The sequence below is a fragment of the Musa acuminata genome, chromosome BXJ2-10, assembly GCF_036884655.1.
Source record: "Musa acuminata AAA Group cultivar baxijiao chromosome BXJ2-10, Cavendish_Baxijiao_AAA, whole genome shotgun sequence".
Lineage (NCBI taxonomy): Eukaryota > Viridiplantae > Streptophyta > Magnoliopsida > Zingiberales > Musaceae > Musa > Musa acuminata.
In genome coordinates, this window is record NC_088347.1 from 38,020,072 (window position 1) to 38,043,659 (window position 23,588).

The 23,588-nt window shown below is 38.5% G+C and overlaps 3 protein-coding genes across 3 annotated transcripts; all 3 read left to right on the plus strand.

The window, feature by feature from the left end:
* Positions 1 to 173: 173 nt before the first annotated feature.
* Positions 174 to 2,171, plus strand: LOC135625593 (uncharacterized). Its single transcript, XM_065130593.1, has 3 exons — positions 174 to 331; positions 1,229 to 1,377; positions 1,617 to 2,171. The coding sequence occupies exons 2-3, from the start codon at positions 1,233 to 1,235 to the stop codon at positions 1,877 to 1,879; spliced, it is 408 nt and encodes a 135-aa protein (XP_064986665.1). The 5' UTR covers positions 174 to 331; positions 1,229 to 1,232; the 3' UTR covers positions 1,880 to 2,171.
* A 1,064-nt stretch (positions 2,172 to 3,235) lies between these two features.
* LOC135625592 (uncharacterized) lies at positions 3,236 to 23,267 on the plus strand. Its single transcript, XM_065130592.1, has 13 exons — positions 3,236 to 3,559; positions 5,958 to 6,566; positions 9,666 to 9,751; positions 12,062 to 12,138; positions 15,020 to 15,075; positions 16,503 to 16,551; positions 17,240 to 17,389; positions 17,532 to 17,627; positions 18,725 to 18,838; positions 18,937 to 19,067; positions 20,309 to 20,550; positions 21,766 to 22,569; positions 22,647 to 23,267. Exons 2-13 carry the CDS (start codon positions 6,241 to 6,243, stop codon positions 22,694 to 22,696), a joined length of 2,181 nt encoding a protein of 726 aa, XP_064986664.1. The 5' UTR covers positions 3,236 to 3,559; positions 5,958 to 6,240; the 3' UTR covers positions 22,697 to 23,267.
* On the plus strand, positions 4,745 to 5,611 carry LOC135586230 (transcription termination factor MTERF5, chloroplastic-like). The gene has a single exon (XM_065130920.1). The coding sequence runs from the start codon at positions 4,745 to 4,747 to the stop codon at positions 5,609 to 5,611; it is 867 nt and encodes a 288-aa protein (XP_064986992.1).
* Positions 23,268 to 23,588: the final 321 nt, after the last annotated feature.

Genomic DNA, 23,588 nt, shown 5'->3' on the forward strand with positions numbered 1-23,588 from the left:
CCAACTCAGGAATTTTTATCCCCCACTCGGACCCACACCACAATGCACGCGTCTGCTCTGACGCCCCGGTTCGGTTCGGTTCGGTTCGGTTCGGTTCGGTTGGGTTCGACCAACCCAGGAAAATTCTGCTCCCCATCCCCCGTGGGACTCGTGGGACTCGACTCTCCTCCATCGCGTCGTTTCTTCGTCTCTCTTATTGGAAAACCCTAGGCGTCCTCCATTCCTTCTCCCTGTTGGGTGCAAGCAGGCGGCGACAACAATCGACCAACGACCAGTGCCTTGTCTTCCCTTTCGCGGACCACATCGGCGACCGCTTCCTTCTTTCTCTTAGGTCTCTCTTCTTCCCCTCCGCCCCTCGCTCTCTCTCCCTCCATCCGATGGTGCAGCGCGCCCCGCTCCTCTCTCTTTTCTCTCGCAGTGCCCCCTCCTCCTCCCCTCTACTTGCTCGCTTTCTCTCTCCCGCCGCCCCCTCCCCCCTTCTCTACCGCAGCACACCAACCCTCTCCTTCTCTCGGCCCGACGTTCGCTTCTCTCCTTGTCTCGGCAACCCTCTGTGCCTCTCTCTTTCTCCTATCGTCCTCTCTGCCTTTCCCTGTTTTTTCAACGGCCCTCTCTGCCTGCCTGCCTCTCTCTTTCTTTCGGCAGCCACCACCCCTCCCTCCTCTTCGCCCCTTGCTGTTGCGAGCCCCCTGCTCTGATCTCACATCCTTGCCTTCCTCTGCTTTTAGCCTCCCTCTTTTGCCTTCTACTCTCGGTTGACCTCCTATTCTCGACTCCCTTGCACAACTATTTTAACTCTCATTCATATTAGTTAATTGTTGCAGATAATAGTTTATGAATTGTTTGTGTTAATTACTATATTTGTTGTCTCTGTGTTAATTTTGATGTTAATCTTCTTTTGTTTTGTGATCTTGTTGTTAGATTTAGACAATTTACTACTTTTTAATATTTTCTAGATGGTTAAATGAATATTATTTGATGTTTTCAGGGTGATAATTTGAACATGAAATGATATGGAACTCTTTTTTTTTTTTTGTCTATTTTTTATTTTAATGATTGATTTTCTTCTTAATTATATTTTCTATAATTTTTATATTCGAACCTTACCGGCTGGCACCTCTGATAACATTCCGCGATACATTACTAGGAAGCTCTTAGGTTTGCATTCTTATTGCTATCATTTTCTCTTTGTGCTTTTGAGTGGCTTCCTTGTTCTTCCTTCTACAAGGTAAATGTCTGCATATGAGAATGTTGTTGGTGGGAAGCTTAAATTGAAGGGGAAAGCATTGGATGTGAAGGCTGGTGGGGTGAAGAAAAAGAAAACGAAGCGACACAACAAGGAGGATTCTCAGATTGGAAGCAATGAGCTTCCAGCAGGTTGACTTTTTATTGTAATTATGATGTTACTCAAAAATTAAATCTGCTTAAATAAGCACATATCAAATGTTTCAGATTATTAACTGGTTTTCCATCCAACTAATCTGTATTTGCATCCTGTTTTCATGAGATGCATTTGCTTTTTCTGGTCCTACATAAAATTCACTTATTTCATATGCCTAACTAAAAATTTGTATTTGCACAATTTTTATGCTATTAAAATTTTGTTTTACTTCAAGGTGGGAGTTCTGGATTGTCGGCTGATGATCCTACTGAAAGCCTGACCGAAACTGACAAGCTAGGGACTGAAGGACATGCTCCATCTTGCGATGATCAGCTGACTCCAGCAGAAAGGCGATATATTGATCAGAGGGAGAGAATTAACGTGAAAAAGCTGGCTAAGAAAGCCAACAAATCACACCGAGACCGCATTCAGGATTTCAATCAGTATCTGGCAAACCTCAGTGAGCATTATGACATTCCAAAGGTCGGTCCTGGTTAACTTGATGTTACTGTGCCATCAAATAAACAGCTGGACCGCCTTGGAAGCTTTGTTCTCAAGTTCAGTTGCCGCTTCTTGTTCCATTGGGAAGTTCAAAGAATCAGGAGCACAAGCTACAGGGTTGATCATGTTTTAGGTATAATGTTTCTCTTTGCTTGTGGATATGGGGTTTGTCTTGAACATCACATTGTTTCAAATCTTAGTTTGTGCTGCAACCTGTGTACTTGGTACCTGTATGAACATTGTTATTACTTTTCTTATCAATCGACTGAAGCTATTCAGTTGTAGATAATTGGTAGTCTCACTTTATGCACAATTGTCATTGAAGTATTTGCAGCATTGACATTGTGAAAAAGTGGGACATCCATTTGCTTTATCATGTTGAAGCAACAGTCTATTATCTGATCCATGAGGCTGCTGCATATTCTGTTTAACTTGAACTGAAATGCTTATGATGATATGTATTGAGATCCTTCGTCGCAATCTGATGCATACTGATTGAGATCTATAAACTTGTAGCAGAGCTTTCAATATGCATTTGTTCTGTGATTTGCCATTTTTGCAGATAAAAAGTGCCATCTCATTTCACAAAGAGGCATTTCCTTGGCTTTAAAAGTTTTCAGATGTGATGTAACCCGAAGAAATTTCATGGAGAAGTGCAATTGCAAATGTGCTTTTAGTCAACCACTGAACACTATATCTGAGCAAGCTACACATGAACTCAAAGGCAAGAAGAAGGGATAGTGTCTAAGATAAACAAATGAATTTGTGGAACTCCAAGATAACATGAGCCATGAAGTCTTTGTGTGTTTGCAAAACTAGTAGGAACTTAAACATGGTTGTGCTGCTAGTTCTAGATGTTTCTGTCTAATTGTTTATATAGTTAGATCCTTTTTTCTTGTGCACTTTAATCCCTTTGTTTGTTTTTTTATGGTTAATTTACTCCATCTAATTGTTAAGATTCCTTTATCTCTTATGTCGAAGTAAAATCTGATATCTGAGGACAATGATTTTCTATTAAACATATCAATTGAAAGGATGATCGGAACGTAAGGAACTAAATATTTATAATTTTATATTAATTTTTTTATTATATCATTATACATTTACACTCATTATAGTTTTACATTCATTTTTCAAAATTTAAAAATAAAATTGTGATTTTTTAATCATATTTTTTAAATAAATAATTACAAATATCATTTCAAACTAGAATCAAAATTGGGGTTTGATTTTTTATTCTAAATTTTGCCAAACTAGAAACGATAATTTCGGAATTGCTGTAATTTTTCTTCATCAATGATTGGTTGCTGAAAGTTCATTACTATATACTATAGCTGAAGCAATTGACGACACCGGGCGCCCGATAAGTGGGCCGGGCGGGTGAGTTCAACCGGGTCGCCTGATTCATGTTGTGTCGAGCCCAAGTCAAGTCAATTTGGAACTCTGGTTCGATCGAACCATATGAGACGGCATCCTCAAAGTCCGCACCCGTGCCCTAAATGCAGCGGTGAAACTGTCTCCTTCTCCACAGCGACCACGACTGCGGCGTTTTCCTTGGCGAAAGGCGGCAGCTGCGGCGGCATCTTCCTCCGTCGAGCTCTTATCGCTGCGGCGTTTTCCACGGAGAACGGTGCATTCTGCGGCTTCCTCTCCGTCGGCGAACGGTTACAGCGCCCGGTATCTCTCTCTTACTCCTCCCCCTCCTCCTCTTCCTCCTTCGCCGCTAATTATATGTGCTTTCCCTGCACATCATCAACAGTGGCTTCTTTAGCATGTTGAACCTCACAAATTACTGTTGTTAATTTCTTAAGCAGTGTTTTTTCTAATTACCAGTCTAGTTAGACCTGTAACAAAATCATCTCTTTACATTCATGTTGAAAAGGATCAATTATTCTGTAAGTGCTCATTTGAAATGTTTCAGGTTTTAGTTGTAGGACATTAGTGAATCTGATGTTAGACAAAGCATTATGCATCTTCCACCTAATCTTAATGCTGAAGTACCCATTGCAAGTCATCGACTGATGTTCAACCTATTAGTACAAAGTTGAACATCATCTGTATCCGATCATCATAGTAAATGCCATTGTCACTCTTATGCCGCATATATGATGAAAATACATTTGATATCATTTTTCAATATCTGCAGGGATATAGTGTTGTGCTTCACAGTTTCTAAAGCTGCTAACCTACAATAGATAAATAGCGGAAGGTTGTGTTAGTGTGCATGTGTCATATCAAGACATTATTTCAGTGGTGGTTAATAGCTTGGATGTGAGCATGGTAATAAGTAAATGATCAAAGGTACTCTTAATCAACACTCAAACACCATTTAGAGACTTAAATCTGAAAGAAATGGTTTATGGGAACTGATGGCAGGTGGATTTATGTGAGGAATTTTATCTGATACAGATGATCAGCTTGAAGTTTCACCTTCCTTTTGGTTGGAAGCAGATACAGAAAATATATTTAGTTTGGATGTGCTTGATCTGAGGTAGAAGAGGAGTTGGACTTAGAGAGGGCAGCGATTAGATTAGTTTTTTTGTATTTTTCTGCAAACAGCACACGATACTGCTTCAAAAGATGATGTATTTGTTGCAAAAAAGGCTCCTTTGCCTTTTCCCATGTAACAATTCCTCCATTTATCTTTCCTCCTATCAACTTTGCAGCCTGTTTAACTTTTCCACTGCCAAAGACCAGAGTTCAGAGCACAGATCCAACTTTTTAGTGGTCAAGCCCCTTCAAACATGTGAACTTTCCTCAGAAAAGGCTGCAAAAACACCCAAGTATCACACCTGTCGTAAAAATTCTTCTAATCTTTTCATCGAGTTCTTTAAGCAGAACGGTTGGAGCGATGTACAAGTCATGAAACTTACCCAGAAGGCACCCCGGTTGCTGCGTGCTAAGGTAGAGACTACGCTGAAGCCCAGGATGAGATCTTTGCAGGACATGGGATTTTCTGTTACCGAAATAGTTCAGTTGGTTTCAACATGTCCGACTATACTGTTACATAATATCCAACCGCAGTTGAACTTCTTGAGGTCACTACTTGGTTCTAATGAGAGGTTACTGAAAGCCTGCAGGAGGAACCGATTTCTTCTTACTTCTAGCTTAGCTCAGAAGATAGAGCCCAATATATCTCTCTTAAGGGAATGTGGCATCAGCGATGAACGCATCGCGCGTATGGTGGTGATGATGCCGGGTTTTGTTGTTCGAAAAAACATATTTATTAAGGAAGTTATCGAACATGTTGAGGAGTTGGGTGTGCCACGTGATTGTGCAATGTTCCCTCATGCACTTCTTGCTGTCTTGAACATAAGCAGATCTAAGTGTGATGCTACCTTTGCAACCTTGAAGAGCTTTGGTTGGTCCCAGCCAGACATCGTTGCCATACTCAGGAATAACCCTTGTGTTTGGAAACTCTCAAAGAAGAACATATCTGACAAGATGACATTCCTGATGAAGGAAGCTGGTTGTGAGCTGCAGTATATCATTTGCTATCCTGGGATTCTTGCATATAGCTTGGAGAAGAGGTTGAGACCGCGACATGAAGTTGTAAATTTTCTTGAGCAGAATAAATTTCTGGATAAAGGACATGGCCTTTCATATGTCATGCGACTAACCGAGCAGAAGTTCATGAACAAATATCTTTTCCCGTACAAGGAGAAATTTACTGCTCTCTATAGTTCCTATGTTGCTGCTGTGCAGGGAAAGCACCATGTTGTCAGCTGAAAATTAGGATTGCAAGTGCTTCCTGGAGACAAAAGTGTAAACCTAATTGCATACTGACTGCACTATTGAACCATCTTAAATCGATGACGATTTAAGTTCTTCAAAAGGAATTTCTTACAGTAGAAAATCCCTGTTGATTTTGAGATTCGTTTTCTATATATTTTTTCAGATCACAAACGATACTAAATCTTTTATAACGATTTCTATATATTGATTGCTATGAGACGATCGATATAATGCCTCACCGGTCATAGGAAAACTGTCGTTTCATTTTACATGTCGAAGCATTTAGTCATTTTGGCATCCAAAATAATTTCATCTGACATTTCAATTTTTGTTACATCAGCATCCGATAAGTGGGGTGGGCCCCACGAATTCGACCGGAGGCGGTTCGACGGGTCAGACGCCCGAATCATTAAAATCCGCATCGAACCTGAGTCACATTTCGAACCCGAACCAAACCCCCGCGGCGCGACAGTCGGCGGTGACGTCTTCCCCTCCCGGTATCTCTCTCTCTTCCTCCTTCGCCATCGCACACTCCCTTCTCCTCCCTCTTTCCCCTCTGTTCATCGCAGACCCGCACCCCCGCCCCCGCCCCCGCCCCTTGGTTTCTATTGTTCTCTGCAGCCATGAAGGTTCCTATGGGTCCTCCGGCTCCGCGAAACCCTAAACCTGACCCTAATCCCGAACTCACTGATGGCGATCCATCCAATGACAAGGACGGGCTAGCCTGTTCGCAGCAGGACGGAGGTGTCGCAGCGGAGAGCATCGCTCCGGAATCAGAAGCGAAGGATCTTGAAAAACCTAGTCCTAGTGCCTCTAATTCATCTTCCTCTGGATCTCAGAGCGGAAATTCGGCTGCTCCTTACTCGATTCCATCGTGGAGCGAGCCCCCCGCGCAACCTTTCTTCCTCGAGGTCCTCAAGGACGGCATCATCATCGAACAGTTGGACGTGTTAGCCCTTTCTTGCCCTCAAAGTTTTAATCTTTTTCTTGGATCTCATCTTTCTTCTGCTGTGAGTTGATTACAAGTGTTTCGTCTTGCGCTTCTTGGATGAAGGAAAAATCTCTATTTGCGTTTTCTTCCATATAGTTGTGTTGAGGTTTGCATTGTTAGTGGAGTGCATGTTCCATCCCTTATAAATTGCATGTGCTTCACCTTAAGTTATCTTATGTTTGGGAGTGATAGTTGCCGTTTAAGAGTGTTCACATCCTATTTTGTGGTTCCTAGGGCAATGTCAAAGTTATTATCAATAGCTTCCCTCAATAACGCATGCAACTTGGGAGCCCTAATTTCCCAATCTAGTCTTTCTTTAGATAGAGAACTAGGAAGTATTGTTGAAATCTGGAACTATATTTGGACAACTAGTGAATGTAAGGAAAAAAAGAAATAATAAAAGGACCTGTCTGTTTCATGAGACTCAATCCGATGTGGTCTTTGGGGAGGACCAACATATGTAGCCTCAACCTTGCAAACAGAGAAGTAGCTTCCTTGACTTGAATTTGGTCCTGTAGCCTGTAGGTTGTAAAGGAACAACCTAACTTTAGCTCGAAGGCTTACTATCAAAAAAACATAATAAAAGGATGGAGTTGAAAATAGATGAAAGTGCAACATCCATATTTATCCTTATTGAGGTGTTGAAGTTCTTGGGAGATCAAGGTTCATCTTGCTTGATCAATTTAGCTAATTTTTTTTTTTTGAAAACTAATAAAACATTTGATGGTTCTTGGTATAGATTCTTAAGAACAAAGGATATATCTAAAGTTGCATGAACTGTCATGGGAATTGGCCAATAAGCTGTATTCTGAAATTATGGATGAGTGATTAAACAGAGGTTAAAATGTGAAACAAGTCTTTTCAATATTTATTTTGGTTTCTTCATGGGAAGATCAATTTAGTAAATGGGTATATATTGAGAAAATATAGAGAAAAGAATAAAGTTGCATATGGTTTAAATAACTCATAAAAATGTATTATGATATAATCTTTAGATATTTAATATGGTGGCTAAAAGAAATCAGCTTGGTGAACAGATAGAAGTGGTTATGTACATGTACGAGGGACTAGCTACAACTGTTAGGGCGATTAAGACTAGCAAGTATTGAGAATTAAGTATTATTCTTCACCAGTTTGCTTTCTGAATGTATAAATTTATTAATGATGTTAATTAAATAAATTCAGGTTACGATCAACTAAATAGAATGTATAAAAAGCATTTTAGAAATTAAGAGTTTTAGACTAAGTAGGACTAATATCAAATATATGAAAAATGTAACATTAGTAATAGCAAGAGAAATGAATAGTTATAGACAAGTTAGTCTCGAAAAGAAAAAAACTTTAATGATCTATTATTCAGTAGAAAGGGGAATGAAGAAACTATTAGTTACATAGTTTAAGCAGGATGGACAAATGGGGAGGACATTTGGGGTATTTCATCTGACTCTCGAATGTCACTTAAGGTTGTAATGCAGCCTTTGTGAGATTAGGGCCACCTGGAAGATGCTATATGATGGATGAAGTGATTCTGTAGCAGTGACCACCAGAAAGCTGTGTAATTATGGAATTGTAGCCAAAAGAAAATTATGTTGTTAAGAACAACACTAAAAGCTGTACTTGATTGAAAGAACAGATAGATACTGCGGGAGAGAGATGAAAGAAGGGTGAAGCATAACAAAGGGAAAAGAAGACTGGTGCCAGAAGAAAAAGGAAATCTTTGATTTAAAATAATATCGATATATAACACAGGATTTAATGGTTAATCAGCCTTGTTGCACTCTTTAGGACCTTAATAGGTATCAACCTGACTGGATACTGCTGAAGACCAAACAAAGTAAATGCCTTTTTATAAGTTCATTTTTATTTGTGCCTAAAACTTTTTTCAGATAAACAAGTCGCTTTTTGATAAGAAAATAAAGCTAGCAGCTGGACTTTAATTAATCCGGAGAATCTAAAGTAACCTATATGGAATGGCCTCATTTTTTCTTATAATTGTATCAAATTATCCATATGGTTGGTTATATCATACAGAGACTAAATTTTAACAGCAGTCTTTTACATGATATATCATGACCGATTATTGGCATCTTTTGTCACCAATTCTGGGTGTTAAACAGATTAAGAATTAGCCAATTGTCCCATTAATTTAGCCCATTCATAGTTCAAATTATTTAACCTTTATATGATTTAAAGAGAACCAGTAGTAGCTCCTAATTTGACTTCTGATCTAAACCATAGTTTGACTAGTTACAAACATAACCACAAACTCATTACAATTGATCTCTTGGACTTGTGCGTATTGAAATTGAGTTTGATTACAAGAAATTATTTGTAAGACATACAGTTATAAGAGTTATAAGACTAGTTATGCATATTGAGCAAACAGTGGCTGTTAAGAAACAGCAGGGTTGATGTTGCAAAGATGAGAATATAGAAAGGACAGATATAAGTAAAAATTTGGGTGTCACCAACAGGGAAGACGTGTGAAAACTTGTTAAGGTCATCTGGCCATGTTTGAAGGAAACCTAGAAAATGTGCCAGCTATGTGAGGATAAGATGAGTGGTGACAAGAAAGACAGATGAGGAATAAAACTCGTCAGTCTTTGACTTGACTAGTGATATTTTCCTTTGCAAAGCTCAACTGCAGGAGAGAAACACGGCTGCCAGAATAGATGGGAACTACAGCTTGTTGTGGTAGTTGGTGTAATTCTTGCCAATATCTAAGATAATAAACAAGATCTTCTTTAAATATTGTACTACTACTCTAAGGATTTGTTAGACAAAATTGATTTACCATGGAGAATATGTAAATGTTACAGTGATCTTTTTTAGTATCCTCTGGTTACTTCTTGTTGTTTGTATTTTTCTGTTTTTTGCTTTTATGGTACTAGTATATGTGCTCTTGAAATGGCTATGCATATCTTGTGACAGCTTTAAGGGCTGTCTGCTGCATCTAGATCTAATTTCATCGAGTGCTGTACTAGAAGTTGTATGAAAAGCAACTGCTGGTTAGTTAAGGTGCAACGGTTGGTTTCTAAACAAATTCTTATGATCCAGGTCGCAAAAAGGAGCATATATGTTTGGACGCATTGATTCTTGTGATTTTGTGTTGGAACATCCAACCATCTCCAGGTTCCATGCAGGTTTGTGATGCTTGTTGTTTTTACTTCATAAATGCATCTACTGTCATTTTGTTGCTGAACTTTATTGCATATTGTAGTGGTTTCAGTAGTTGCAGTCCAGGTTTAAACAGTTAGCTTACTTTGAAATGCTTGTAGGTTTGCTAAATAATGGTAGTCCGGGCCAAAAAGTTCGTTTAATTCTGACATAGGTAACTGTAGGTCTTTTTCTTCCCTGTATATGGTTTTTAATGATTGTTGTATTAGGCAATTTGAATTGCAACAAGAGAAGAAGCAACTCTTATGTGAGATCAAGGATGTATCGAGCATGACAAATTGAGATTTGCCTTTTATAGGCAACTTAGTTTTTGACAATGTTAAATATACCATAGACTTTTGCTGGGATAAGTTGTCATTATTTTGACTTTGTTCCTTCTTTTAGGAGCTAGTATAAATTTTGCCATGTCGCTCTTCTGTATTTCTGTCTCTCCCAACAGTTGTTACATGATAAGATCTGAAACCTCCAAAATTGTGGTTTTTGGAAATGGATACACATATTACAGGGGGGATCTAGATGAGCTTCTATAAGGTGCATGTGCATATGCATGCATTTGATTCTTTTTGTATACTTTTTCCCCATTCTTTAATCTTATCTTCAGAATCCCCTAGTAAAATCAGCTTATCTTGTAGACTAAACTTGTGATATTTCAAAAAATGTGCCTTAGAAGTTCCATTGAAGATCATCCATAATTAGGTCAGTGCATTATTTTCTGACTTAACTTTTAGAAAAACCTTCTATCTTATTCCCTTGGTAAATTGGGTGCCACTAACATGGATTTGAGGTTCTGGAACAGTTGATTTTAGTGAGTGTTGTTTAACAAAAATTTTCTTATACAGGGCGGACCATTTGATTTTGGTGAAATCATTTGACAGCAACCAAATTGGTTGGAATTCTTGGATTTCACCATGGTTCAGTACAAATCAGTTGAAACACACTAAAACTCTCAATGCCAGTTGGTTTCTCCTTGCAACACTCCCTTTTTTATTGTACAATGTACAGTATTCTGTTTCTTCCACCTATCTCCTTTTCCACTTCCGTCCCACTATCATCACCCATGGATCTGACCGGTCATTGGTTCCCCTTCCCACATTGTTGATCAGAGATTTGGTTGGCCTTCAAATACTAGTTGTTGGAATTCCTTTGAGGCTTTGTTATTGGTTGTCTCAACTTTTTGGTACTTTGCTAGGGGTTGTGTTCTCAAGAACAACTTTTTTTTGTTTAAAAGAACAAATACATCTATGTGGCTGTGGAGTTAATGCTGTTTCAGTTTACGGAAATGGTAACTCCAAACCTATTTTTAAGAACTGAAACCAGCAAACTCATTTAGGATGTTTTCTTCTCTATCGGGAGCTCTTTAGTGATCATTTAAGAACTCTCTCTTCTCTTTTCTCCTAGTTGCTCTTTTCTCTTGTCATCTTCCTGTCTTACCTCTACCCTCCTCTCTCATGACTCCTTTCTTCCTACCTCTATTTTATCCTCCACTTCCTCTTCCTCTTCCTCCTCCTCCTCCGCTTCCAATAATTACACCTCTGTATCACCTTTATCCATTATAGTTGTTTGGTTTCTGCTGCTACTCCTGTTGGAGCTCCATATTTTTTTATGCTGCCTATTGTGTCCTTGCTATCATGGCCAAAGGTGTAGAGAAGTGGTGAGGCCAAGCAGCTGTCTTTGCCTCATTTGCCGATCGCTGTGCACTTCCACCTTCCTGACCCACCAGGTATGCCCCATGTATGCTCCTGTTGCAACTAACTGATATCCCTCCCTCTGGCAATTCCCAAACGGCTGGGATATCAGAAGGATTTGCATTGATGCAATGAAGTAGTGCATGCTTGGCCATTTGAGGCTTGTGTACTTCATATGATATAGTGTTCAAATTCATTGTCTCAAGGCAGATTTTTAGACCAGTGTGTTGGAATTGGAATACTTTAAAAAATTTTGCACTTATGTGAACTTTTCTTTTTGAGTTGTAGGCAAGATGCTCGACGGAATGTCTGTTGAGTCATTCCTCTTCCCTCCTTGAGTTGCATATTCGCTGGCATTGTGAATTTTTATCCAAACAAATTATACACTATTTCGATTACTGTGATTTATCTTTACAAATGGTTTACATAAGGTGGGATCTTATCTTTGCTTGGCTTAGGACACTCTTTGTTGTTAAGGATTTTGTTTGACATCATTGATGATATTACTATCTACTGCTACTGGATTATCTTTATGTGAAATATTTTTTAATCCTGAACGCATAATCACTTTTTTTTTTATGTATCTTCCAGTTCTGCAGTTTAAGAAAGATGAAGTTTTGCTTTATGATCTTGGTAGTACACACGGAACATTCATCAACAAAATGCAGGTATTGATTTATGCTTTTTGGCTTCATTTTGACCTCTAAAAATATTATCTTAATAAAATACAGTGAGAAACGAAAATGTCATATGAATGTAGCGAAACCAAAATTTTCCTCGTAATTTCTATTTCTGGTCAAGGAATTGCATTTATATGTTTTAAGTAATTATTGAGTGGGTAAACCCAGTGCAAAGACTCCCATCAATGTGGGGTCTGAGGAGGGTGTATTTCGTAGAGATTGTTTTTGAGACTCCAACCTAGGTCTCCCATCTTATCTTGTATTTAGGCTTGTCCTTAGGGTAACCATTGTGTACTACAATCAAAATAATAAAACTTAATGTCCCAAGTATTTGTGGCTGGTCATGTGGTTTTTTTCTTTTTCCTGTAGTGATATCTTTGGTTGAATAATTAGTAATCAAATATTCCTTTGTTGTTTCTAATAGGTGCTTTTTGCACTAATCCTAATTGACTCACGTTGTCTAACCGATGCTTTGATGGGTCCTGTATGAGGCGCCTTCAATTGGGCATTTCCTAGGCTCATGTTAGGTGCTCATCCAGGTTGGCCTAATCTGAATCCAATCTTTTCCTCCCGGCCTAATCTAAACCGAAACTCCCCGCGACTGATAGAGGTGTTCTTTATTAGCATTTTGTTGCCTATTTTCCACCAGCGATTTCAATAGGCGTTTGGGTGCTTGCCTAGGCGCTCGGGCGAGGCGAGGCCCGAGTGCCTCGCTTCATTTCCAGGCTGCGTGCTTCAAAGAGCCGCCGCTTGGGCGCTCGCTTGAGCCCAGGCGCCGAGCGCTTCGGGCAAGCGCCCAAGTTAAACCAAGCGACCGAACCAATGTTTTAGGTCCGGTGCTTTAGTTGGTTTAATCGAACCAACTAAAGCACCGATATCAGCTTTCCTCTCGTGACTTCCCAACCCTAACCCTTCTCGCCACTCCCACTCCCGTTGCCGCTGTTACCGCTGTCGCTGCCATTGTCATCGCTCCTGCTCACTACTATCGCTGCCACTGCCACTATCGTCACTCCCCGTTCTCGCTGCTCGCTGCTGCCACTATCACTGCTCCCACTGCTCGGTGCTATCGTTGTCCCTGTCACTGTCGTCGCTCGCCGCTCCCTCTCCCGTTGTCGTTCCTCGATGCTACTGCTGCTGCTACTCTCAATCAGCAGCCTCCGCCTTCCTCTTACTCTTACTCTTCTCAGTCTTACTCTTACACTGCGCCCCCACTACCGTTACCATTGTCGCTGCTCGCTGCTACCGCTATCGTTGTCGCTGCCACTACTGTTGCTCGTCGTTGTTGTCGCTACTCGCCACTATCGTCGCTCTCGCTGCCGCTACTATTACTTTTACTCCCTCTTCTCACATCGACTCGATAGTATACTGTTAACAGTATACTAGTAACAATATTTTTTATTTATTAGATTAATAATATATTATTTTACTTTTAATACTGTTAATTTTTATTTATTTGAAATTATTGTTATTGTTTTGAATTATGAGATTTTTTGTTAACGTGATATTGTGATCCTGTAAGATTTTTTTTAATTTAATATTATATTTTTATTTAAATAATTATAGTTATTAATTATATTATATATTTTTATATTTTAGCGCCTTGTTTCGCTCGAGTGAGCGCCTAGCGCCTCGGGCGTTTTTGAACCTTAGTGCCTAGCGCTTTTTAAATCTCTATTTTCCACCATTGGCCATGTCTTCACTCCTTATCTAATAACTTACTTAGGCAGTACTCTGTTGGAGATGATGGGTGTTCCAGGCACTCGCCTAGGTTGGCCCAAGTGATTTAAATCCTCCAACCTAGTCCAAATCCAATCCTCTCCCCTTGGCTTAATGTAAATCTAATCCTTTGCACTTATCGCCTTCATTATGTCCTAGCATTTTTGTTGTCAATTTTCCACTAATGACTCTGCCTTGCCTCACTGTCCAACACATATCCTATTCTTTTCTCTCCCTTTTACCACTTTCCTCCCTTTTCTTTCTCCCCTCCTCCGTGGGTGTTCTCCATCCATTGCTGATGCCCTATCTTCCCTATTCCTTCACTCTTCTTCTCTCTTCTCCTGGCCATTGGCTTCTCTCTTTCCTCCCACTTTTTCTATCTTCTCTTCGGTGCTTCTGCTGTTGTTCTCCCCTTCTATCTTCTTTCCCTCCTCCTCCTTTCTTCCCTCTCTCCATGACTCAATTAATAAATTAATTAATTTCAACTAAAGGCCCTTGAAAGGAATCATTATCAAAAAGCATTAAATATGATTCTGGATGGCAGTACAATTATTTAAAGTGATGCACTAGACCCAAATATAGTCACTTGCATCTTTTTTGACAAAACAACTAATGAGTAAAACAATAACACACACACACACACACAAATATATATATATATATATATATATGTCGTCTATCTATCAAACTTCTTGTTTAATGATTATTTTGTATTCCTAATTTTATTTTTTTGTAATTTTTGTAAAGTAAATGTCTTGCTTTACTTGGGCAATCATCCAGTTCCTCAGGTAATAAGTGATCTTGGTGCTATATAATGCCTAGTGCGTTTGACCATTGATTGATGCCACTATGGATTTTTGAGTTATGACCAATTTGGTCATTGAGGTCTGCGCATGGTCCTGCCTCAATACTTTGCCTCACATCTAATCTTAGAGATTGCCATGTGTGTCAGATGAAGCATGTTTTCCAGATGTGTTGTCTAAATTGAATTGTAAAGTTTGCTCAGATGTTTTGTTTCATGTCTTATGTCTCAACTTTCGACAAAAGCCTATTGTTTTTTGCAAGTAATATCAAAGATATACTTAGAGTTTTTAATTTTTCAATCAGAATTTTGATTTGTCACCAGTATTCTTAGTTCTGTAATCATGTTCAGGTAAAGAAGAAGGTTTACACAGAACTTCATGTTGGCGATGTTATTCGGTTTGGCATGTAAGTTGATTTATTAATGCCCTGAATCAATCTGATGTTTTCTGTTGCATGCTTCTTCCATTTCCTTTTATTTGGTTTGGTATGTTGGTAAGTTTATCATTGAAAGTTTTGCACGAACAAACATATTCTTTTTCTACTATTTTTTATGGTTCATAAACCTAACAATTTTTTTAACAGTATAAAACCATAAAATTTTCTGAAGTGTTTGAGTTGTTTATTGTAGGTGTTTTGGGGATTCTTTTCCTAAAGAAGATATATAATGCCTGTCTTAAATAATTAATTAAAACAGAATAAATGGGTTCTATATTTTTTTTCGTCTCTCTGTGACCCCATCCTCTCTCTCTCACTCTTTGCAAGTTTTACTAAGTTCTAAGTTCTAACTAATTACTGTCACTGTCCCTTTGATAAGGTACCCAAACTGGTCTGCTTCAACTCCATATGCTACTAACCCAAGACAATATGTTTCTCTATTGTAAACTAACATACTGTTGTACCAAGTGCCAACAACTTTGTCCCATAAAAATTGGGATAAAAATTCACATTTGTTGACATCTTTCAGAGTGCTCTTTGACATTCTTAATAGGCAAGCTTAACCAGATTATTTTTATGTCTCTGACTTCAAGTGAAGTCAATTTCAAAGTGTGTATATAATGGGTTTATGTGTAATATTTTCAGGCTTAGATTTAACTAGGACAATTTGACTTGATACTGTTTGACATGATTTGGGCTTGTCCAATTAGTTTGCAGTTCATAGCACTGAGTTCAGAGCAGTTGATCCTGCTTCTAGAACTATTACGGGATGGATGCCCTTGCTGTTTCTCGCTGGTTAGCCTTCGAATGGTACATTATTGCATTACCAAGTATCCTATAAATCGAGTCTTGCCAGTTGGTATCTTGCCATTGTGTCATTGCCCTTGGCTGGCTTGTGTCATTTGTACTAATGTATGTGGCATCCTTATTTGATCTTAACCATAGTTATTCTTACCGGCCCATACCTATGTACCGATCAGCTGTTGGTATGAAACATATTGATGTACCGACATATGGTATAGTGGAGCATATCGACAAACCAGTATGTACTGCCCATACTGGTCTCCTATTGGACCGGTACGTACCGTCCATACTAGGCGGTATAATATGATACGGCAAACCTTGATTTTAACGATATATTGGTAAAGTTTGATCGCACAATTTTATTTGCTATGTTTTTTTAGTTGTTGCTTATGATTTCGTTGTCTAACATTAAGTTGCACGGTTGTGTTGTTATTGAAAATTTGCTTGAAATGTGAGTTACAGTGTCTTAGATATGTTTCTTTCTATTGTTGGCAATCAATTTGATAAAAAGTTTAAGCTTGAATAGAGTGATTTAGATATATATTTTTTTAAAGCTGTTACTGATTTATGTTGTTGCTTTGCATTCTCCACAGGTCGTCACGGTTATATATTTTCCAAGGACCAACTGAGTTAATGCCTCCAGTAAGACTTTGAAAACACGCGATGACTTGTTTATAAGATGCAATTGATTAGATTTCTGCCTTTTCTTTTGATTGGACCACCTGCCAACAATGATGAGAGAGTAAAACACCATATGAAACCACTTCTTGCAAAAGCTCTGTTTACATGGTTGTTGTACTATTACTCCAGAAATATGCTATTTTCCCAACTTTGAGTGAACTCATGATGCTTCTGAACATTTGGATCATGAACTCTTTTGCAAGATTTTATTGGCCTTAAGGAACATGCATGGCTGTATGTCTCTCTGACTTGTTTCAGACTAATAAATCTACTTGTTACTCATTACCCTGAGGTTGGAACGGTGAGGGAATTAGCTTTAACTTCTTTTTTCTCTAGGAATCAAATAAATCTAAGCTCCTTTTTTTACTGTATCTTGTCTCTATATGATGTAACCAATTAAAATCGTCCGCTAGATATTTCATATTTTCAATGCATGAATTTGACCTTTTCTTTTCATAAACAATGCTTCCTTTTTTTTGTTTCCTTTTTGCTGTTTTACTGTTTTAACTGCCAAATTATGCATGCCTGAATGAGTAAAGAACATGCTTGTAGATATAGTTGTAACTTGCTTGTTTCATTGCATTCAGATTTTTTCTGAATACTATGGGGTTTTCCCTCTTAGCTTTTCACTTCACTTTTCAATGTGTAGGAGGGTGATTTGGAGAAACTACGGAATGCAAAAATTCGAGAAGAGTTGCTCGATCGTGAAGCTTCACTATCACGGGCAAGAGTCGATGCTTCCCTTGCAAATGGTATCTCATGGGGCATGCAGGAGGATGCTATTGAAGAAGACACAGAGGTTGGCAAAATTGTTTTGACTTTCCTTTTTAGGAATCCCTCTCTTATTATGTTGTAGACTATTCACTATCTTTTGTCTATCTCTGTGGACATCTAAATTACATTAAATATTTTGATTCAATGATGCCGTGGTTATTTTGCAGAATGGTGCAGATGAAATAACATGGCAAACGTACAAAGGACAGCTAACTGAAAGGCAGGAAAAAACTCGTAGCAAAATTATAAAAAGAATGGAGAAGGTAAGTTGTTTGGTTTGTTTTGCTTCCAACACTCTTATATACTTAATTCTTGTGCTGAAGATCATAATGTGAACACAACAGGTTCCTAAGTAATAACAGCATATAGATATATAGTACAAGTTTCACAAGTTTACTTCTGAAAAATGAATGAATACCATGGAATTCCACTTTGAGATGCATGTGCAAACTGTTATGTTTTTCATTTATTTGCACAGAAAATGGTGTAAGTTAATAGATGCTTTGATTAAAACCATGGTTTGCCTTTTCGGGTACCGGACCTGTTTCAGCAAACTGCTGGAACAATATGTACCATCCGTACCTGTATGCCAACACATGGTATGCCGATGCATACCAGTGGCTTGGCGATGAAGAAAAAGAAAGAGAAGTGGCAAGAGTGGTAGTAAAACAGAGATGGAAGGAGAAAGGAAGAGGGAAGAAGAGGAAGAAGTGGAGGCAGATGAAGAAAGAAGAGGAAAAGAGCATCGGCAGCATGTACTTGGGAAGCAGTGGCAGCGCCATCTTACGTGATGGTGAAGCAACAGCGACAGCAGTGGGGAAGTGGCGATGGTGAGGTGACGACATCTTAAACAACGGCGAAGCAGCAGTGGCAGCAGAGGTGAAGTGACGATGGCGAGGTGGTGGCACCTTACACGACGGTGAAATAGTAGCGGCAGCAAAGGCGAAGTGGTGACAGCGAGGCGACAACACTTTATGCGAGAAGAGGGATCACATTCGCAAGCCCTAATATCTTTTTTTTTCCCTTTTACACTGATTTGGACATGGGTCCCACTATTTTTTTAATATTTTATTAATTTAACTAGATTGTCTGATATAGGGTGGTCCGTGTACCAGTCCCTTGTCGGACCGGTACATAGTGCCCGTATCGGGTGGTATATTGCGGCATGGCAAACCCTGCTTAAAATGATATTATTGTCCCCTGAAATGTATTTGTAAAATTTTATTTTGTTTAACTGCTTGTGTACTTCTCTCTTTTTTATAGTGTATACACAAGCCTTTGGATTTGATAGCATTGATATATTGTTTATGATCAACAACTTTATTACTTAAAAATTTTCTTCGATCTTTGGTGCTATAAGGTCGCTAACATGAAAAAGGAGATTGATGCCATACGAGCAAAAGACATTGCCCAAGGTGGCTTAACTCAAGGTCAGCAAACACAGATAGCTCGGAATGAGCAAAGAATAACTCAGGTGATTGATTCTTTTAGCTTGTCTACACTGTCTTGATCTTTTGACTATGAAGGCTTTTGCATGAGTCACAAAGATACTATTTCTTACATATTTCTCAGATTATGGAGGAATTAGATAGCTTAGAAGAGACTTTGAATGAAAGTATTCAAGAAAGTGTAGGTGCTCGATCTGGTAAGGTAGTTTGTGGTAAGAAGAAAGAGAATGTTGAAGATGAAGATGACATGCTGAGGTATATATTGTTCCCTTTTATAGGATTTTTGTTTTCTAACATTTTTATTTCAAATTTTGAACCTATATGTTATTTTGAAATGCATCTGAGATTCTGAGAAGCCAACTGTTCATTTAGTTCACTAGATGGATGTTTTTCATTTGTTATGGAAAGTCCAAACGATAGCATTTATGCTGAAATTTGTAGTACATCTCTTTGAAACAATATATACTTAAAAATTAGGTGAATAACAAACTGTAATTCTATTTGATATACTTTGATATGAAAAGTTCCACATAGATACGTCACAAAGAAGATTGGGAATGCTATAATATGTCACTGTTGCAGAGGAATATATTTGACTTTTGTTGTTTTCTGACAAAATTGGCATCAAAACAATTGATGAGATGCTTGCTGCTTTCTGTTTCAGTTATCAGCATTTTTTGGATTGTATCTTCTAGATTTCCATGGAAACCAAGTAATAACTATTTTAATTACATAAATTCCCTTAGCTTAGGCTACTGAATTTAGGCTTTAGATTTATGATTACTGTTCACTGTTCTCTCCATCTTTTATTAAGTTCATCTCAAGGAGATGTTTTGATGCTAATGTAAATAGTAGTCTACGTGGTTTTGTTAGTTCAGCCTAATAACCTGTGTAAATTTGAGGACAAAGTTGTATGATTGAGGATGTACTTTTGTTCTTCATTGGAAGCTATTAAATTCTAAATTTTGCTCTACATGTACTGTTCATTATTTACTACAAGTGACAACTTTAATTTAAGGTTTCTTGTCTAAGAAGCAATAATTCCAAGTGTTCTTCATTTTAATTTGTCCATTCTTTTAGAAGTGAGATCCCCTTGTCAGGGAAAAAAGGTTCTTTGCGGATGCTAGTTCCAGTCATATTAGTTCCCATCTAGTTGTAGGAAATTATTATTTATTTTTTTACTGGTGCTACTAGACATGCCTACAAAGCACATATGAGGTAAAAGAAGGTACTTTGTGCAGTGGCTTGAAAGGGCTTCAATCTTATTGTTTGATTAATTTCAACACAACAGTTTATACATAAGTTGGACCATGCATAAATGACTATCTAATACTGAAATTATGGTGTCATAGATGCTATAGAGTTAGAGCCTGAATTCTCATTGGTAGAATGATAATTGGGATCAACTTTCTACCGGACATAGTATTCCTTTGTTGTGTAGTTCTGTCATATCAGTCCTCTTTTTCTATAAGCTAACAAATTTGTGTATCATCCAGTGATGATGACGATTTCTATGACCGGACCAAGAAGAAGCCTGCTGCTCGAAAGTCTGGTGAACAGCAATCAGTCGAAACAGCTGATTCTCTTCTCGACAAAAAGGATACCATAATTAGTCAAATTGAGGAAAAGAAGGCCTTGCTTTTGAAAGAGAAGGAAAAGGGAGTGACTGACTCTGTCAACAGCACCGAAGGTGGAGATGACCTTGATGCTTACATGTCTGGGCTGTCATCTCAACTAGGTGAGCTTCTTAGCAAGCATGCATGATCACGAAATTTTCTCGATAAGAATCTTATCCATTGTTCGATTTGAAGCATTTATCCTTTATTTTTTTGTTACTTAAGGTCTGTGAAATCATTGTATGGGGTTACTTTTCTACATAGAGTACCTTTTTCTTAAATTTCATTCTTTATAATTTATTTGCATATTTTACTACTTCATATTTTATTCTTTAAATTTATTTACATAATTACATCTTATGTAACGGGTAATCACTAAAACTTCTATTTCTACTTTAGTATTTACAGATGCTTATATATATATATATATATATACCATGGAAGTTCATATTTGCATATACCATGGTTCTTTACCGATCTTTATTGATTGTACCAACCGACTCTCAGTATAGTACGTATCGACGTACCAACATATGGTACGGTGGGGCATACCGATAGATTGGTATGTACCACTTGTATTTAACTTTTAACCTCCATGTTTAAAAGCACATACAGCGAACCTTGGCATATACACCCTATTAAATAGCACATATTTGCACCAAAAAGCTCCCTGTTTTTCATCAACAAATCTGTATTTAACTTTTAATCCTCTTCCTGTTTTTCATTAGCAACACTGTATTTAACTTTTGTTACTTATCGGCTTTCTGTAATAAAACTTATTGCAAAACAAAACCACCCCTGCATCCCAATTCTCTTCCGTTTAAAATTTCAGAAAAGACCATATTTGTATTTGCTTTACAAGCTGCAAAAACTACAATTCCTTCACCAATTTGTAGAAACATCCTCTATTAAACAGGGGTATATATGCAAATACCCATCATCTTGGAGGATATACATGATCATATAATATTTTGAGCTGTATTTATTCATTGACCTTTTTCTGATGGGGTCTATATGTGAAAACAGATATCGTACATCTAATTTGTAGTGACAATACAAACATCAAGAATTAGACAGTATAGTAGTTATTTTTAGCAGAAGACATTCCAAGCCTCCCATTTCCTGTGCCCGTTGCTCCTTTCAGCCTAGCTATAGTCCCTCATCTTGATCATTTTGTTAGGTCTCATATTCCTGACCTTGTTTTCCTTCTAGAAGATGCAAGTTATTTGCTTGTGGCAAGTGCATAAGCAACAGATGGAAATTTGCATATGAATATATCTTGCAGAGAATCTTGATTGATGAGATTCTGACCTATTTTTTCTTTTCTCATTTGATAGTGCATGACCGAGTCACAAAAATTCAAAATGAGCTGGTTGATCTTCAAACTGATTTGGAGAAAACAATGTACCTGCTGAAGATTGCTGATCCAATGGGAGAAGCTGCTCGCAAAAGAGATGCCAAAGCAGAAGCATCGAAATCCAAATCCATTCCTAATGTCTCGAAGCCACCAAAATCGGAGCAAAAGCAAGGGACTGCACCTACACATGTCGTAAAGCAAGGGACTGTGCCTACTACAACTGTTGGTTTAAAACCTGATGACACTTCCAGTCATAAACAAGCAGTGGAACATACAGAAGGCAGGAACATGACTGAAGACCAAGAGGCCAGCAAACCTGTGTATACCGCCGTAAAGCCGCAGTGGCTTGGTGCCACCAGGGAGATTACATCAGAAGAGAATATGGTACAGGAAACTCATTTGGATGAGAATGAATTGGATAATTTTGTGGACTACAAAGATAGGAAAGAAATTCTTGGGTCTGACAATAGATCAGAGATTGACTGTGCGGGTCCTGGTCTAATTATACGAAAACGAAAGCCTGCCCATGAGATGGGGATGGGTGTTGATAAAATCCCCAAGGTGGAAGTGTCAGTGGCTGAAACCTCAGCTGCTGATGCTGTGGCTCTGCTGCTGAAGCACAAACGTGGGTACACTGCTTTAGATGAAGTACATGAAAACAAAGAGTCCAAGAGCAAAGGTCTAGAAGGAAAGGATAATTCACAGGAGAAGCGAGTATTTGGGCCTTCAAAGCCAGCTTTTCTTGACAACAATCCAGATTATGAGTCGTGGGTACCTCCCGAAGGTAATCTATTTGATACCTAAAAGCCAAGATATCACTTGTGTCTCAGGAAATAACCTAATGAAATTAAATGCATGCAGGACAAACTGGTGATGGACGCACCTCCCTGAATGAACGTCTGGGTTATTAGTTTATGCTATCGTGACACAAAATCCATCTGGGCAAGGTGTAAAATGAAAATCATGCAGGACAGGACAGAGTAATGCGAGAACCTGACCGAATGGCTTCTTGAACTCTACCTTTCTATGATATTCCCACATGGCACCAGCTTCGCTGTGGCTCCCGCTCCCTGACGATCTCCGTTTCGCCAAATTTTCCCATGTTTGTATCCTGGTGTTGTGTATCCTGGAAGCCATTAAAATGGTCAATCTGGTGAGCAAATTTTAGTAATCCATCCAAGTTAAAAATTCTCAGAGAGAGAGCTAGCTATATGGAGATCAAACTAAAAGAAAACATCAAAGAAAAGCTGACCGGGTGGGGTGCTGTGGTACCCGACTTTGTTGTCCTGGGACAGACGAACTTATATTTTTTTTCTTGAATATGGAAATTCTTTGGATAGATAGATTGGGCTGGTATCTTCCCAAATTGTCGTGCCTATGCTACAGTAACTTTTTTATCCTCTTGGGATACTTGTTTAGAGGTTGAATTAGTTGTGCTGATCAGCAATGTATATGTATGTATGCATGCCAACTTTTAGGTGACATGATGCATTTTTGTGTCTCTGTAATTTGCTGCACATGGTTGGGGTATAGCAATGTGAAGTTGATAACAGTGTGCATCAAGAACTGGGGGGCTTAGGTCAGACAGGCATGGACGCGAACAGCTCGAGTTGGGAGCTTGCTCGGGTGAATAAACACGATATGCTGTTTGGTCAGCTGGAAGCAAATCGATAGGATAGGATAGGATAGGATAGGATAGGATGGAATCATCCTATTTGCTACTGTTCCTATTTATATGCTACTAATTTATTTTTCTCTAATATCCTAGATGTCATCGATAATTTCTCTCTCTCTCCTTTTATC